Source organism: Leptonychotes weddellii, chromosome 16 (assembly GCF_054177405.1).
Source record: "Leptonychotes weddellii isolate Sample4059 chromosome 16, ASM5417740v2, whole genome shotgun sequence".
NCBI classification, from domain to species: domain Eukaryota; kingdom Metazoa; phylum Chordata; class Mammalia; order Carnivora; family Phocidae; genus Leptonychotes; species Leptonychotes weddellii.
The window spans coordinates 16403731-16419926 of record NC_138384.1 but is presented as its reverse complement, the minus strand read 5'-3'; the positions used below and the strand labels follow the sequence as shown (position 1 = coordinate 16419926).

Below are 16196 nucleotides of genomic sequence, written 5' to 3'. Positions count from 1 at the left end.
GCTTTCTCTGTTGCTATCTCTGTCTCTCTCAAATAAATAAATAAAATATAAATAAATAAATAATAAATAAAGCCGTGACACTAGATGAGGGCAGTAAGTGATCAGTTAATTGTCCTGCCTTTATCAATTTCAGTAATAATTGCATTTCTCTACAGTGTTGCAGAGTGCATGCCTGCACATACATTTCAGGAGGCTCTACCTTCTTTGAGTAAAGAAATAAACAGATTCACACAGATTAAATGACTTCCCTTGGGTCACCAGTATTTTAAGTGATGAAACTAGGGTTCCAAAGCCTTTATTTTCATCTGCCCACCAGGTCTTTGCCTTGTCTGTATAAACCAGAAATGTCTGTGTTTATTGATTAGGTGGCTAAAGAAAGCAGCTTGGTCAAGTAGAGAGGCAGCTTGGACAGGTGGGGAAATTTTGCTTTCCTTTCCACAAACATACCTCAGGATCTGTAAATATTTAATTTGTTAAAACTTTGAGATAAAAGGAACAGATTTTGGTTGCAGATATTAAAAATTTTAAGAGGGATTTACAAGTGTCTGTCAGGTCTTGCCTGTGCTTTTAGTGTTATATTTAAATCATTCCCTAATCCAAGGTCATGAAGATTTGGCCTATGTTTTCTTCTTCTAAGAGTTGTAAGGACGCCTGGGTGGCTCAGTCGGTTAAGCATCTGCCTTCAGCTCAGGTCATGATCCCAGGGTCCTGGGATTGTCCCACATCGGGCTTCTTCCTTGGCGGGGAGCCTGCTTCTCCCTCTGCCTGTCTCCCTGCTTGTGTGCTCTCTCCCTTTCTCTCTCTCTCTCTCTCTCTGTGACAAATAAATAAAATCTTTTTTAAAAAAAGTTTTACAATTTTAGCTCTTTTGGGGTGCCTGGGTGGCTCAGTCAGTTAAATGTCTGCCTTTGGCTCAGGTTATGATCCCAGGGTCCTGGGATCGAGCCCCGCATCAGGCTCTCTGCTCAGTGGGGAGCCTGCTTCTCCTCTCCCTCTGCCTGCCGCTTTGCCTACTTGTGCTCTCTCTCTCTCTTTATCAAATAAATAAAATCTTAAAAAAAATTAGCTCTTTTGTTTAAGTCTCTAATCCATTTTGAGTTAACTTTGTATGTGGTCTGAAGTGGGAGTCCAGCTTCCATTCTTTTGCATGTGGATATCCAGCTTTCCCTGTACTGTTTGTTAAAAAGACTGCCTTTTCCCCCATGTAATGGTCTTAGAACCCTTGTTTGAAAGTGAATTGGCCATATATTGTGAGGGTTTGTTTCTGGGCTCTCTGTTCAGGTCCTTTGGTCTGTGTGTCTGTCCCTATGCCAGCATCACACTGTTTTGATTACTGTAACTTTGTAGTAAGTTTTGAATTTGGGAAATGTGACTCTTCTGTCTTTGTTCTTGTTTTCAAAACTGTTTCTGGCTCTTCATGGTCTTTTGAGATTCCATATGATTTTCAGGATTGGGTTTTCTGTTTCAGTAAAAATGCTGTTGGGATTTTGCTAGGAATTGCATTGAGTCTCTACATTGCTTTGGATAGTATTACCATCTTAACAATATTAAGTGTCCCAATCCATGAACATGAGATGTTTTCCATTTATTTAGAAACCTTAATTTCTTTCAACAATGTTTCGTTTTCAGTGTACAAATCTTATGCTTCCTTGTCTAATTCCTAAATATTTTATTCTTTTTGATGCTATTGTAAATGGTGTTGATTTTTAAATTTCCTTCTTGGGTTGTTCATTGAACGTATATAGAATACAACTGGGGGCACCTGGGTGACGCATTCAGTTAGGTGTTGGACTCTTGGTTTTAGCTCAGTTGGTGATCTCAGGTTCGTGGGATCGAGCCCCGCATCAGGTTCCATGCTCATCACAGAATCTGTGTCGGACTCTTTCTCTCCCTCTGCCCCTCCCTCTTATTCTCTCTTTCTCTCTCAAATAAATAAATTCTTAAAAAAAAAAAAAAGAATACAACTGAATACTGTGTGTTGATTTTTTTTTTTTAAGATTTTATTTGAGAGAGAGGGGGACAAGCACACTCCACATTGAGCACAGAGCTTGATGCCAGGCTCCATCCCATGACCCCAAGATCACAACCTGAGCAGAAACCAAGAGTCGGATGCTCAACCAACCCAGCCACCTAGGCGCCCCTGTGTGTTGATATCTTATAACTGCTGACTTAATTTATTAGTGCTAACATTTTTTGTATGTCAGTTCTTTCAAGCTTTCTGTGTATAAGATCATCTATGAACAGAGATAATTTTACCTCTTCCTTTACACTTTGGATGCCTTTTATCTCCTTAGCCTAATTGCTTTGGTTAGAAATTCCAGGATCATGTTGAATTGAAGTGGCAAGAGTGGACATCCTTGTCATGTTTTTGATCTTAGAGGGGAAGCTTTCAGTCTTTCACCATTGAGTATGATGTGGGTTTTTCATATATGGCCTTTATCATGTTAAGGAAATTTCCTTCTATTCCTAGTTTATTGGGTATTTATGAAAGTGAATTGAATTTTGTCACATGCTTCTTCTGCATCAATAGAGATAATTGTGTAGTGGTTTATCCTTCATTCTAATAATGTGTAGTAAATTACATTCATTGCTTTTCATATGCTGAGCCATCTTTGCATTCTGGGAATAAATCTTACTTGGAGATGATACATACTTTTAGTATACTGCAGAATTTACTTTGCTAGTATTTGTTGAGGATTTTTGCATCTATATTCACAGGGGATATTGTGTAGTTTTCTTTTCTTGTAGTGTCTTTGTCTGGCTTTGGTATCAGTAATGCTGGCCTTAGAATGAGTTAAGAAATATTCCCTCCTCTTTAATCTTTTCGAAGAGTTTAAGAAAGGATTGGTATTGGGGCGCTTAGGTGGCTCAGTTGATTAAGCTTCTGACTTGATCTCAGCTCAGGTCTTGATCTCAGGGTTGTGATAGGCCCTGCATGGGTCTCCGATGGGAGTCAGCTTCAAATTCTCTCTCCCTCTGCCACTCCCCCACCCCACATGTTCCTGCTTTCTCTCTCAAATAAATAAATCTTAAGGAAGGAAAGAAAAAGAAAGAAAGAATTGGTGTTAATTCTTCAAATGTTTTGTCACAGTTTTTGTGATAGGAATAAATGAATCAGGTCTTTTTTGAAGCTGTCAACAGTGTTTCAAGGAACTAGAAAGATGTCTTGAGGACTGCACATTTCCATAAGCACCGTATGAAATTACCATTGTATAAATCAACTCAAAAGTCACTAGGGTCTGCTGGCCTTTTAGCTTTGTTCCTGGGCTTCTTTCTTCTTATTTATGTGCTGATGTATCTAGAATCACATGGTCTATATCCTCATGTCTGTTTTGGAGTGTTCTGTTTTGGAGATTGGGCATCCTCAGAAAGACTTTTGACTATGTATATTCAGTCTCTAAAATACTTCAGATACAGTGTAATCCTTAAATCCTCTTTGAGAACTTGGTGAGTGATCTCAAATTTAGAAATAAAGAAGCTTAAGGCAGAAAAATTTTGCCTGTAAGCACAAAGGATCTCTGGCTTTTGTGTTTTGTTTTGTTTTGTTTTGACCCCTTATTGAGGCTGCATTTTGCACAGATTGGTTCCTCCTGTGTTTTACCTCCTTTATCAGCCTAAGACAAGGGCATTAATTATTGTTCACAGAGACTATATACAGAGTCTTCTGTGCTAAGATAAAATAAGCATTCTTCTAGAATCTAAAAAGTTAGGTCCTTTTCTTTGAGGTTGAATAAGCAATGGCCAAAAATAATTCCTTATAGGCCAAAGGAGGCTTTGCATCGTTATGTTTGGGCTCTCTAACTAGGTGTCTGAATGTGTCATCCATTATCACAAAACTGACCAATGGTGACTCTTGAATACAGTGACTTTCAAACATTTTTGATAGCTTCCTACAATAAGAAGTTTTATAGCATGACTTAGTACATAACAAACAAAAATGTATATACAACTAACATGAAGGTCTCAGAGGCCAATTCTTAACCTTTATTAAAGAAAATCAACCTGCTATCTTCTGTTTTGTTTATTTCTTCTTAAAAAGATGCTGTTCTCAACTTGCTGGATTGATTTCATAACCTGCTAATAAATGTGGGCTTTAGGGACGCCTGAGTGGCTCAGTCAGTTAAGCGTCTGCCTTCGGTTCAGGTCATGATCCCAGGGTCCTGGGATTAAGTCCCACATTGGGCTCCTTGCTCAGTGAGGAGCCTGCTTCTCTCTCTGCCGCTCCCCCTGCTTGTGTTCTCTCTGTCTCTGACAAATAAATAAAATCTTTAAAAAAAAAAAAATATGGGCTTTAATTTAAAGAATATTCCTCCACGACCCTCAAATTTACCTGTGCATATCTTTTTCTGGGCTCGTACCCTTCAGGCATTTTGATTCTGTGGTTTGAAGTAGAACCCAGGAGTTACTGTTTTTATTAAGTGCCCAGATAATTCTGATATAGCCGTAGACAAGTATTTGGGAACTACTAATAGATCCAATCTAATAAAAACTATTTTGTTTGAAACTAAATCTGTTATATAAAATTGCTGACCCCAGGGTGCCTGGCTGGCTCAGTCGGTAGAGCATGTGACTCTTGATCGTGGGGTCATGAGTTCAAGCCCCACATTGGGGGTCGAGTTTACTTTAAAAAAATAAGTAAATAAAAATAAAATTGCTGAAACGATCATTGTGACTTTTTAATATTGCCCTTTTAATTTTAGGAAATAGCCATTACCTAAACTCTCTGGACTCCAGTATTCATATTATTTAATAAAATGTGGGGAGCCATTTTATGTAGTGATTGACAGGTAAAGGACGGTTAAATTCCTCTTGATTATAGAAAAAACAGGCTGGGCATGTAGTAGATTTAAGTTACTCTCTGGTTTGTTCCATTCAGTAGTGATGTTGTCTTCTTTGACACAGACCAGTTTATGTCTGACTTGGAACACCAGCCATCAGGTTCAGCAGAGAAATGGCCTAATCACAGTGAGCTCTCATGTCCAGCTCCTTTCTGGAGAATCTAGAGGGTGAGTGTTGATTGAAATGTGTCATTGTTTTTATACTCAAGTCTGGTATTTGCATGCAGTGGCTGGATTTGCATGTGCTCCAGAGGATGGGGGTATACATGGGCAATCTTCTTGATAGGTCCACCCATTATCTTTGGAGCTGCACTTTGACTACAAGACTCTGCTTTTTAAATCTAACCACATCCAAGTTCTTACACTAGTGCTTATAAATTTAATCTGGGTTTGAATAGAAGGCAAGTGTTTAACTGAATTTATTAAAGCAGAGAAGCCCATCTATAAGAATTCTATGGCTTGGGGGAAAAAAAAAGGATACTGTGGGTTGGGTCCTGAGTAAAACTGGTTACCAATCAGATGTATAAGCCTACTGATTTCTGGTCATGTACTCTAAGTTTTGATGTGAGGCAGGATGAAACGGAAATAAAGCAGGAAATTTTATCTATTTGCCAGAGGCAACCTGGATCATGAGCCTGCCTTGTGGGCCCCTGTTTGCACTCCTGATAGTTCTTCTGGGATTCCATTTAGAAAGAATCCATAGAAATGAAGTCTGTGTGAGGGAGGGGCTGGGCCTCAGGCCTCTCTACCTCACCAGCTCACCAGGAACATAGCTCTCCCTTGCTGTCACACAGCTCCTTTCTTCAAAGACTCTGAAAGTTACTTGAGAACATATGTGATTCTAAATATACAAATTATATATTGTAAATATCAAATTATATTGTATATTATATATATATAAATTAAAAATATACAAATTGTAATTCTTGAAATGTCATTTGAATTTAATTTTAATGAATTTAGATTTGGAAGGGGACTACCCAAATCTTTATATTTAGGATACTGAAGCCTCATCAGACAAGGCTCCAAAACACTGCCTTCTCCCAGAAGCTGAGCCCACCCTGGTCTCACATCATTCTTGTCTCTAGTCATGAGAGGAATAAAAATGGCAACTAAATTCTTACATCTCTTTAAGGAGAGTTATAACCTGAAGGTTTTTTTTTCTTTTTAAATTGAAGTATAATTGACATACAATATCCTGTTAAGTTTCAGATGTGCATCACAGTAATTTGATATTTTTATATATTACAAAATGATCCCCATGATAAGGCTGGTTACCATCTGTCACCATATAAAGTTATTACAGTATCATTGACAATATTTCCTCTGCTTACATTACAACCTCATGACTTACCTATTTTTAAAGCTGGAAATTTGTATCTCTTAATCCCCTTTACCTATTTTGACCACCCCCCAAACCTTCCTACCTATAACCAGAAAGATTTAAATGAATTTCCTCATATTATGGTTGAGAAGATCACCTGAAGAAAGATTAAGTAAATCACCTTAGTTCTATCACAGCTGAACCAAAATTAAAGTTTTATCTCTTCTAGAGTTTACCCCATTGCTCTTCCCATGTATGAAGCAACAAGTAAGTTGGTCACTAGTGATCTTGGTAAGAACTGTTTCTTTGGAATGAAGGAATCAGTGTATGACTAAGGAGTGAACAGGAGGTAAGAACAGAAACATGAAATAGCAGGCAGTGTATATAACTCCTTTAAGATATTAAACAGTGGAAGAAAAAATTAGATATAGAGGGCTATGTGGGTTCTAGGATTTTTATTTGTTTGCTTGCTTGTTTAAGGTAGAGAGCCTTAGCCATACTTAGTAATGATGAGAAAGGTCCAGGAGGGTAGGTGGGTAGATTGACTGAAGAGCTGGAAGGGTGAAGAAGACTTTGGAGCAAGTCTTGAAGAGGCGAATATATAGGATCCATAGCACAGGTGCTGGAATGAGTCATACGGATTTATGGTTCTGGAGCTCAGGTTGGATCCCCGGAGGTAGTGGATTTGGGAGTCAATGGTATATAGAAATGGACAAGATTATCCAGAGAAAATGTACAATATACAAAAAAAAGGGGGGGAGAAGGAAGGAATCTACTTTTTTTTTTTTTTTAAGATTTTATTTATTTATTTGACAGAGAGAGACAGTTAGCAAGAGCGGGAACACAAGCAGGGGGAGTGGGAGAGGGAGAAGCAGGCTTCCCGCTGAGCAGGGAGCCCGATGCGGGGCTCGATCCCAGGACCCTGGGATCATGACCTGAGCCAAAGGCAGACGCTTAACCGACTGAGCCACCCAGGCGTCCCTGGATTCACATTTCTTTTTTTTTTAAAGATTTTCTTTATTTATTTGACAGAGACACAGCGAGAGAGGGAACACAAGCAGGGGGAGTGGGAGAGGGAGAAGCAGGCTTCCCGCTGAGCAGGGATCCCAGGACCCTGGGATCACGACCCGAGCCAAAGCCAAATGCCCAACGACTGAGCCACCCAGGTGCCCCTACTTAGAATCTTAAAATTCTTCTGAATCCAGCATCTTAACACAAAGTAAAAAGAAGTGGGTTTTGGTTTTTATTTTTTCACACTTCAGTTTTTGCTGATACAAAAGGATACATGCTGATACTTGAATAGACTTTTAGGTACCTGTGTACTGTTTACTCAGCTGGAGATTTAATGTTTGTCTTTGAAGAATGTTTTGAGTTACAACCTTTTCTAGAGGAAAGATCTGTATGACACTGAGTTTAGTATCACACACATAAGAGATTTCTTAAAAAGAAAGAACCCTTAATAATAAGACTGATTCCTCTGTCAGGTGTGGTTTTAAAAAAAGTCATAATTTTCCTTTACTAGTAGTAAAGCTGCTGTTAAAAAGTGAAAGATATCTTCTAATCTTTGTGCATATATTTTCACTTTGTCCTGTGGTTGAAAGCTGTTTAATGTTTAGGGTGAAATTTAAAATGACTTAGTTAAAAACTTGGCACGATAGAGCTCAAGCTGGTTATCTTGGTTCTTGCTTAAAATACTTAAATATTCTTTCTGTATTACCTTTATGGTGATGAGTTTTATTTTTGTTAATAAATAAATAATAAGGGGCACCTGGGTGGCTCAGTCGGTTAAGCGGCTGCCTTCGGCCCAGGACCCTGGGATCAAGCCCTGCGTTGGGCTCCCTGCTCAGCAGAGAGCCTACTTCTCCCTCTCGCTCTGCCTGACGCTCTGCCTACTTGTGCTTTCTATCAAATAAATAAATAAAATCTTTAAAAATAAATAAATAAATAAAAATCTCTCTCATGGAGATCCAAAATACAATGGCTTAACCACATTGGAAGTTTCTCTCACACTTCATGGTAATTCACAGATCAGGATTCCTTTTATTTCATTTTTCCTCTGTTTCCTTAGTTATTATCAAAGCAGAGTTACCACTTTGAGTTGAGTCTTGGCCCAAAGCAAGAGGTATTGGGGAAGGAAAGGAAGAGGTTATCGAGCCTGGGATGAGGAAGATACACATATCACTTCTGTTCATATTTCACTGGAAGAAAAATTATATGGCCTACAAAGGGGAAGCTGGGAAATGTAGTTTATAGCTAAGTGGCTGTGTGAGTAGTTAAATTCAATTACTTAAGAATGAATTAGGACATAAAAAATTAAAAAATAAAAAAAAGAATGAATTAGGACAGTTAGCAGTCTACCATACTTTCTGAATTTTCAGGATCTTTTTTTTGTCTTTAGTTTGAGAAGGTATGTTAATAAATGCAAATTCTTCCAACTCATGCCATAAATAGGTGAATTCAGTTATTTAATGTATGTAGTTTTTTGGGGTTTTTTAAAGATTTTATTTATTTATTTGACAGAGAGATAGCGAGAGCAGGAACACAAGCAGGAGGAGTGGGAGAGGGAGAAGCAGGCTTCCCGCCGAGCAGGGAGCCTGATGTATGGGGCTCGATCCCAGGATCCTGGGATCATGACCTGAGCCAAAGGCAGATGCTTAACAACTGAGCCCAGACACTCCTAATGTATGTAGTTTAGATGGTGTTCTTACAACTTATCAAAACGTAAAAGTATATCTTAGCAAAACTGTTATAGAATAATAAACCATAAATACTAGATTTCTCATCCATTTAAACTCATTCCTTTACTTCCAGATTTCTCTTGTTTTTTCAGTGGAATTCAGAAAATAATTGCAGCCTTCATTTTATAAAAAATAATATCTCCATAAAATTTTCACCAGAGAATGGATTATATACCTTTAAATTGGGGTACAGGGAAGGGAAGAAAAGGTGAATTTGCCAAACCTGGATGAATGTTCCTTGCAGCTTCAAAATGAAATAACATATATACATAGTCTAATTATACCCAGAAATCCTTTACAAAAATGCTCAAGATGCTCAGATGCTAGTTAGAAAGGCCCTTTGGGCTTTTGTGTATATGACTAATATCTGTCTACTTCAGGGGCAATGTCCTGGGTTACTCTGCCCCTGTCCACCTGGTGGTGAGATTTCATCCCATACCATGCTTGTCCGCTCTAGTTCTGAAACCTTCACATTGGAGATGGCTCCAAATAAGAGACCTGTTGTTCCTCAAACACCTCATTCTTATGTATAGAAATAGCATCCCAGTGGACTGTTAATTTGGATAGCAACTTTTGGATACTTGTTCTTACAGCAAGCACTGCTGACTCTTGTGGTGGCGCAGGTGATCCAGGTGCTGGGTAGCGGGAGTCAACGGCAGCTGTCCCAAGTGGGCCAAATGCTATGACCTACATAACCTGTCAGCACAGGTGTTAAGGGCTGTTGACTCTTGTTCTAGGATTTGAGTTCACTTTACTCTTTAAAGGAGGGAAATGATAAAATTGCATAGTAGGGGTATAAACTCTTTCTGCTCTTAAATTGATGAAAAAAATAATAAAGCCATCTCACATACTTTCTGGACTAGGGCTTAAATGAATAAATTCATGCATATATGTTCAAAAGAAAGTTGAAAATGAAATTGCAAGCAGTTAGTATTTTTAAGAAATAACAATGTCAAATCACTAAGGTGTTTTTGTTTTTGTTTTTTAATATTTTATTTATTTATTTGACAGAGAGAGACAGTGAGAGGGGGAACACAAGCAGAGGGAGTGGGAGAGAGCAGAGGCAGGCTCCCCGCCGAGCAGGGAGCCAGATGCGGGGCTCGATCCCAGGACCCTGGGATCACGACCTGAGCTGAAGGCAGACGCTTAACGACTGAGCTACTCAGGAGCCCCATTAAGGTTTTTTTAATCACTAAGTTGTACACCTGACATTAATGTAAATATGTGTCAACTATACTTAAAAAACAAAACTAAACTAAACTGGGGCACCTGGGTGGCTCAGTCCGTTGAGCATGTCTTCGGCTCAGGTCATGATCCTAGGATCCTGGGGTCGAGTCCCGCATTGGGCTCCCTACTCAGCAGGGAGCCTGCTTCTCCCTCTCCCTGCTGCTTCCCCTGCTTGTGCTCTCTCTGTCAAATAAATAAATAAAATCTTAAGAGAAAAAAAAAAACAGGAGCGCCTGGGTAGCTGAGTCGGTTCAGCGGCTGCCTTCGGCTCAGGTCATGATCCCGGGGTCCTGGGATTGAGTCCCGCATCGGACTCCTTGCTCAGCAGGGGCTTGCTTCTCCCCTGCCTGCTGTTCCCCCTGCTTGTGCTTGCTCTCTGTTTCTCTCGCTTTCTCTGTGTCAAGTAAATAAATAAAATCTTTAAAAGAAAAACAAGAAGTATAGTTGGTAAGTGGGTGGATAATGCTGGATATATACCCTCATCCTCAAGAAAATGTAAGCATTGACTTCCTCATAAAGACACAATACGTCATGTGGTTTTTTATGATGATAAAACACCATTTTAATCACCTTGTAGATTTAAAACTTGAGCAGTGAGATAATTTAAGAAGACATGTTGCAGGGACGCCTGGGTGGCTCAGTTGGTTGAGCGACTGCCTTCGGCTCAGGTCATGATCCTGGAGTCCCGGGATCGAGTCCCGCATCGGGCTCCCTGCTTGGCGGGGAGTCTGCTTCTCCCTCTGACCCTCCCCCCTCTCATGCTCTCTCTCTATCTCATTCTCTCTCAAATTAAAAAAAAAAAAAAAAAGAAGAAGACATGTTGCATGGCAGCTTGGAACATTTCTGAAGTTACCGTCCTTGGAGGGGATAAGTGTTGGGAAAAGATGATTCTCTGCTGGTACTTGCTTCTGTATTTGACTTGCCACTGCTGGGAGACCTGTCTAAAATAGACACTGTCAAAATCAAAATCAGATGTCATGATGGGGCGCCTGGGTGGCTCAGTCGTTAAGCGTCTGCCTTCAGCTTAGGTCATGATTGATCACAGGGTCCTGGGATCGAGCCCCGTATTGGGCTACCTGCTTGGTGAGCCTGCTTCTCCCTCTCCCTCTGCCTGCCGCTTCCCCTGCTTGTGCTCTGTCAAATAAATAAAATCTTTTTTAAAAAAATCAGATGTCATGCATTACTCTTAATAACATTGTCTGGGCCCCTTCCTACCACACCACCTAGTGAACTTTCAGTATATTAGTTCCCAGTAGTTTCTAAGTAATTGTATTGAATTAGGATCCATTTATTCAGTCATCAGAAATTGATGTTTCCTCATTAGTAAGGTACCTTGCTTGCCCTTCAGGAGCTTGCAAGCTATTTGAGAGACAAATGATAATGACCCCTACCAGTAATTTGATGTGCTGAGTTATGTGAGAGGCCACGTGCAAGATCATGGGCCATCCTTGTGCTCCGTCTTAGCATGAGACTAGCCCATAGACCTACACATGGAGTCCACACTGAAAACACTGTTCCTTGCTTGTTATGTGGCTTGGAATAACAGGTGCCTTTTCTATTTTTGTCCCTTTTATATTGTCTCTTTCCTGTTTCCCTCTCCTTACTCTCACCATACTCCTCTCTCTCCCAGCCATCACCACATTTGTCCAGGTCTTTCACATTTTCTTTGTCTAAATGATTTATTTCCCTGTTTCTCTTCCCTTGGCCTCCAAGAAGTGACAGGTGTTTGGAAACTGATTCCACCATTTACTAAGCAAATTATGTGACCTACCAAAGCCTCAGTTAACTGATCTATAAAGTGGGTTAGTAGTTACCTTAAAATGTTGTGAAGATTGAAATAAGATACAAAATTTCAGTTGTAAACTCTCATAGATGCTCAGTATTTGTGAAGTGAATGTTAGTTCCCTTCTTACAGCCATATGACTTTGAAGAATTTTTTAAATTACCTAAACTATAAAAAGAGTGGATGTTAATACTTGAAGATTTTTGAAGTGATTTTGTCTCCTTTGCTCTATGATCACATCACATTCTAAGTATAAAAATTTTTTGTCTTGGCCTCTTCATTTATTACAGCTGTGCTGAGATATAATTCATTACTATAAAATTCACCCTTGAAAATATACCATTCAATGGTTTTACTATGTTCACAGAATTGTGCAACTATCACAACTATCTAATTTTAGAAAATTTTCATTACTCCAAAATGAAACCCCCATACCCGTTAGCAGTCCCTCCCTATTCCTTCCTCACCATAACTCCTCGTAACCACCTATGTTCTGTCTGTGTGGTTAGCCTGTTCTGGCCATTTTATACAAATGGAATCAAACAATATATGATCTTTTGTGTCCGGTTTCTTTCACTTAGCATGTTTTCAAGGTTCACCCATGTTGTAGCATGTATTAGAACTTCATTCCTTCTTGTGGCAGAATAATGTTCCACTGTATAGATAGTCTGCATTTCGTTTATCCACTCATCACTTGGTTACCAACATCTGGGTTGTTTCCACTTTGGGCCTATTATGAATAATGTTGCTGTGAACTTGTATTCGAGTACAAGTTTTTACGTGGACATATGTTTCAGTTCTTTTGAGTATATGCCTAGGAGTATAATCTTTAGTTGATAAAAGAATTTTCATTTCAAAGCAGAGAATTCTCATCATGAGAGAACTAAAGGTTCTTACTGAGGGAATTTGGGGTTGTTTTTTTTTTAAGATTTTATTTATTTGAGAGAAAGACGAAGATAGCAATAGCATGAGGGAGATGAGCGAGCACAAACAGGGAGGAAAGGGAGAAGCAGGCTCCCTGCTGACCCTGGGATCATGACCTGAGCCGAAGGCAGCTTAACCTACTAAGCCATCCAGGCACCCCTGGGATATTGTTTTCTATACTGGTTCCTTAATATTGAAGTTTTTTGTTCCTTGAAGTGCTTGGCTTGTCATAGAAACCAACAAAAAAGCAAGTCTTTTCTGACAGGATGAGAACAAATGCCCCTAGCATAATAAAAGATGCTTGTATTAGCATAAGGTAACAAAATAACTGGCAAATTCTCCTTTATTCTTACCGAAACAATTTATTCTATTCGCATTCACTTTACAAAGTACACTGCAGGAATCAGAAGGAGAAAACCCTCCTAAAAGGATGCAAATTAAGGAAAAGTTAGATTAACATGAACTCATTTCATATGTATCCTATCTTCTCCAGAGCATAAGCTTTTAGAGTGAGGGTAAGAACGTTTCCTGTTCTCTGAGCTATCTCCCTTCCCAAACCAAACTGAACTGAAAGGGAAGAGGAGGGGTCTGGAATGATGTCTCCATTCAGTTTAGGAGCAGGCTTTAAGCACTGCATTTACCTTTACAGAAAACTGGAAAGGGGGAAAATGTCTTTGATATGGAACTCACCATTGAGCATCATATGGTCAGTCACACAGAGGTCACTAATCATTCTTTTTCTTGTTTTTCAGTGAACGAGATAATTGGGAGAGACATGTCCCAGATTTCTGTTTCCCAAGGAACAGGGGCGAGCAGGCAGGCTCCCCTCCCGGGTCCCGATTCCCTGGATATAGGAAGATCTGATGGGCTCTGACAGTGCTCACTGCAGCCATGTGTCCACCACCATGTACTTCTCAGCATGTTTCTCTCCTTGGACGTTGGGTTTCCAACTCTGTGGCCTTCAGGACTGGCACCAGGAGTTGGGATCACTGTATGTGGGGAAAGCATTCCTGCACCTCAGGCCTTGGGTAGATTTTGTAAAAGAACAGGAGCAGCATAAACTGAGCTTTGGGGAAATAAGCTTTGCTTTTTATATTTAAATAGGATACTTTTATATGATGGGTGCTTTGAGTGTGAATGCAGCAGGCTCTCCATTTCGGAGGTGCTGCTTTTGCAAGTGACCTGGTTGCTTAGCTATGATTGGTGATTTGTACTCCTTTATGGTCATTTGAAGGACTCTTTAGCTTTGATGATATTTTTAAAGTAGGAACTTTTGATAAAACCTTCCAGAGGCAAACATGAAAGAAAAAAAAATTGTTAAGTCCACACCTATGCCTCAGAAACTCAGCATGTCCTAAAGCCTTTCATAGATTTATAGGAAATAAAGCCAAATGTAGCTCATACCTCTTTATAAAAGTAAACTGTTAAAGTACGAAGAGACCATTCCAATCATTAACGTGTTGGAATATAAAACGACATTCCAGAGCGTAGCCTTTTTGTAACTTTCTAGGTAATCTTCCTGCAGTCTCTCCATACTGACTCCATGTTGAAATTGCTTTTTTCCCTCAGGGCCTTGGATAAGATAGCTACATGTAAGGTGACTTTGAAAGGTGGGTTTTTTAGCTTGGTAGCTTTAATATCCTGCCATCCTGCAAACAAGTCGGCTGTGGAGTGCTTTTCCCTTTTGTGTCCTCTGGTCCCAGGCCTTTTCTAACTGGGAGTATTTGCATTTGGCTGCTCTGTAACCTTTGAAGTCACAGCCTCATGATGGTTTAGGCAAATCTGCTGGTTCTAACTCATCTCTAGAGGCCAGGCTGTGTCAGAAGCTAAGCACAAATGAGCTATATGCTTCAGAAGAGCAGAGAAAATACAGGACTCCAGAAGGGAAGCTTTTAAGATTCACAATGGCATGGAAGGTTTATCCGTCATTCTGTTTACAGCCTAAAATGATTCTGGCCTACCCTCGTACCATCTGCATGGCCTAAAAACCATCCTTTTCCCCAAAAGGCTTTGAGGCAAACCCAAACAAGAGGTAGCATCATAGACCTGACCCTCCACACCAAAGATGCCCCGGTGCTGCTGCTGGTGAGGCTGGTGCCCAGGGCAGGGGCCAGCAAGAAACTCCAGCCTGCTGTCTACCAAAGGAGGTGCCCCAGTTGGGTGCTTTTTCCAAACCCTGCCCTTCCCCCTCCCTTTAATGGGATTAGTACCTGTTCCAAGGCTGGACCCATTTCAAAGCACCTGAAGTTTGCAGTATGTTTCCAATTGAAATCATGTAATTTCATTTATTCAGGAAGGAAATTTTTTGAGTGCCTATATGCGCGACAATGTGCTGAGCTGGTCAAGGGCTGGATGTTGTTACTCCAGGGGATTATGAGTCCTAGATGCCAGGACTCTGTATTGAGGCCAAGTAAGGCCCGGGCACGGGGAGCTGGCTCATTGCCTACCACCTCTAGTCAGCCAGGTAGGAGCTGTTGACCTCCTACAGCATAAAGAAGTATGGTCTTTTTTTCCCCCTTCAAACCATGATTTACATTTTTCCCCTAAACCTAGTTAGAGCAAAATGTCTATCCTTCAGCAAATCACTCTGGTACCTCCTGGAGCTGGGTGTTTTCCTGTTTTCTTTAAAAGTAAGTTTTGTGTCAGAGTGTGGATAGTGAGATTTGCTTCAGGGCCTGTAGTTGGCAGCCCACCGCTTCCTTTGGAGGGGCTTTGAGAGGCGGCCCCTGACAGGAAGTTCCAGACAGCTGGCCGGACTTGCCTCCACCCTCTTGCCCCTGGGGTAGCTGCCTCACATGGGGTTCTCGCAAGAGTGCTCCTTGCAAGACCCTTTGGGGGTTGCTCTGCTGCCTTCAGGAATAAAAGCCTCTATGATCCAGAGTTGCTATGCACCAAATTTTGATGCCTTTTAAATACCTTGATGCCTGTAGCACTAGAAATGCTTTCCTATTTAAAATAAAAGTTCAATTTTAAAAGAGCTTTGTATAATACATAAGCAGTCTTGTATCATTTTGTAAAGTCTTTGGTTTTAAGAATCAGTATTTTTTCGCTTTGCAGGTAAAGACTTTAAACTTCTGTGCCATGTTAAGTGGTACTAAAGCACACGTTCACTGGACTATGCAGATTGACTTCTAGTAGCAACACTGAGCAGCTGGGCCTGTCTTAGCACCTACCCTACCCCTTCCAACCTGTGCTACATCTTGGTTTGAGGAATGGGATAAGCAGCCTTTTACCTACTAGAGATACAGATAGAAACACGGCTGAGAACAGCTCTAAAGGGACTAGATGTCCTGTCTTCGGTTCACGGGTGGTGCTGCTGCGTGCAGTGCAGTCCACCCCTGCCCGGGGCTAACCACTGTCAC

The 16196-nt window shown here is 40.4% G+C and overlaps 1 protein-coding gene across 6 annotated transcripts in view; it reads left to right on the top strand.

The window, feature by feature from the left end:
• NFATC3 (nuclear factor of activated T cells 3) overlaps positions 1-15811 on the top strand; it is a 120820-nt gene extending 105009 nt beyond the window's left edge. For 3 of the 6 annotated variants that reach the window (XM_081807404.1, XM_081807400.1, XM_006730084.3), the window contains one exon: positions 13587-15811. In XM_081807404.1, the coding sequence (XP_081663530.1) occupies positions 13587-13708 (122 nt within the window). In that variant the 3' untranslated portion in view covers positions 13709-15811. Of the gene's footprint in view, positions 1-155; positions 4266-4902; positions 5007-13586 lie in introns of those variants that run through there. The other 3 variants (XM_081807401.1, XM_006730085.3, XR_014140997.1) reach the window with 2 other exon arrangements.
• Positions 15812-16196: the final 385 nt, after the last annotated feature.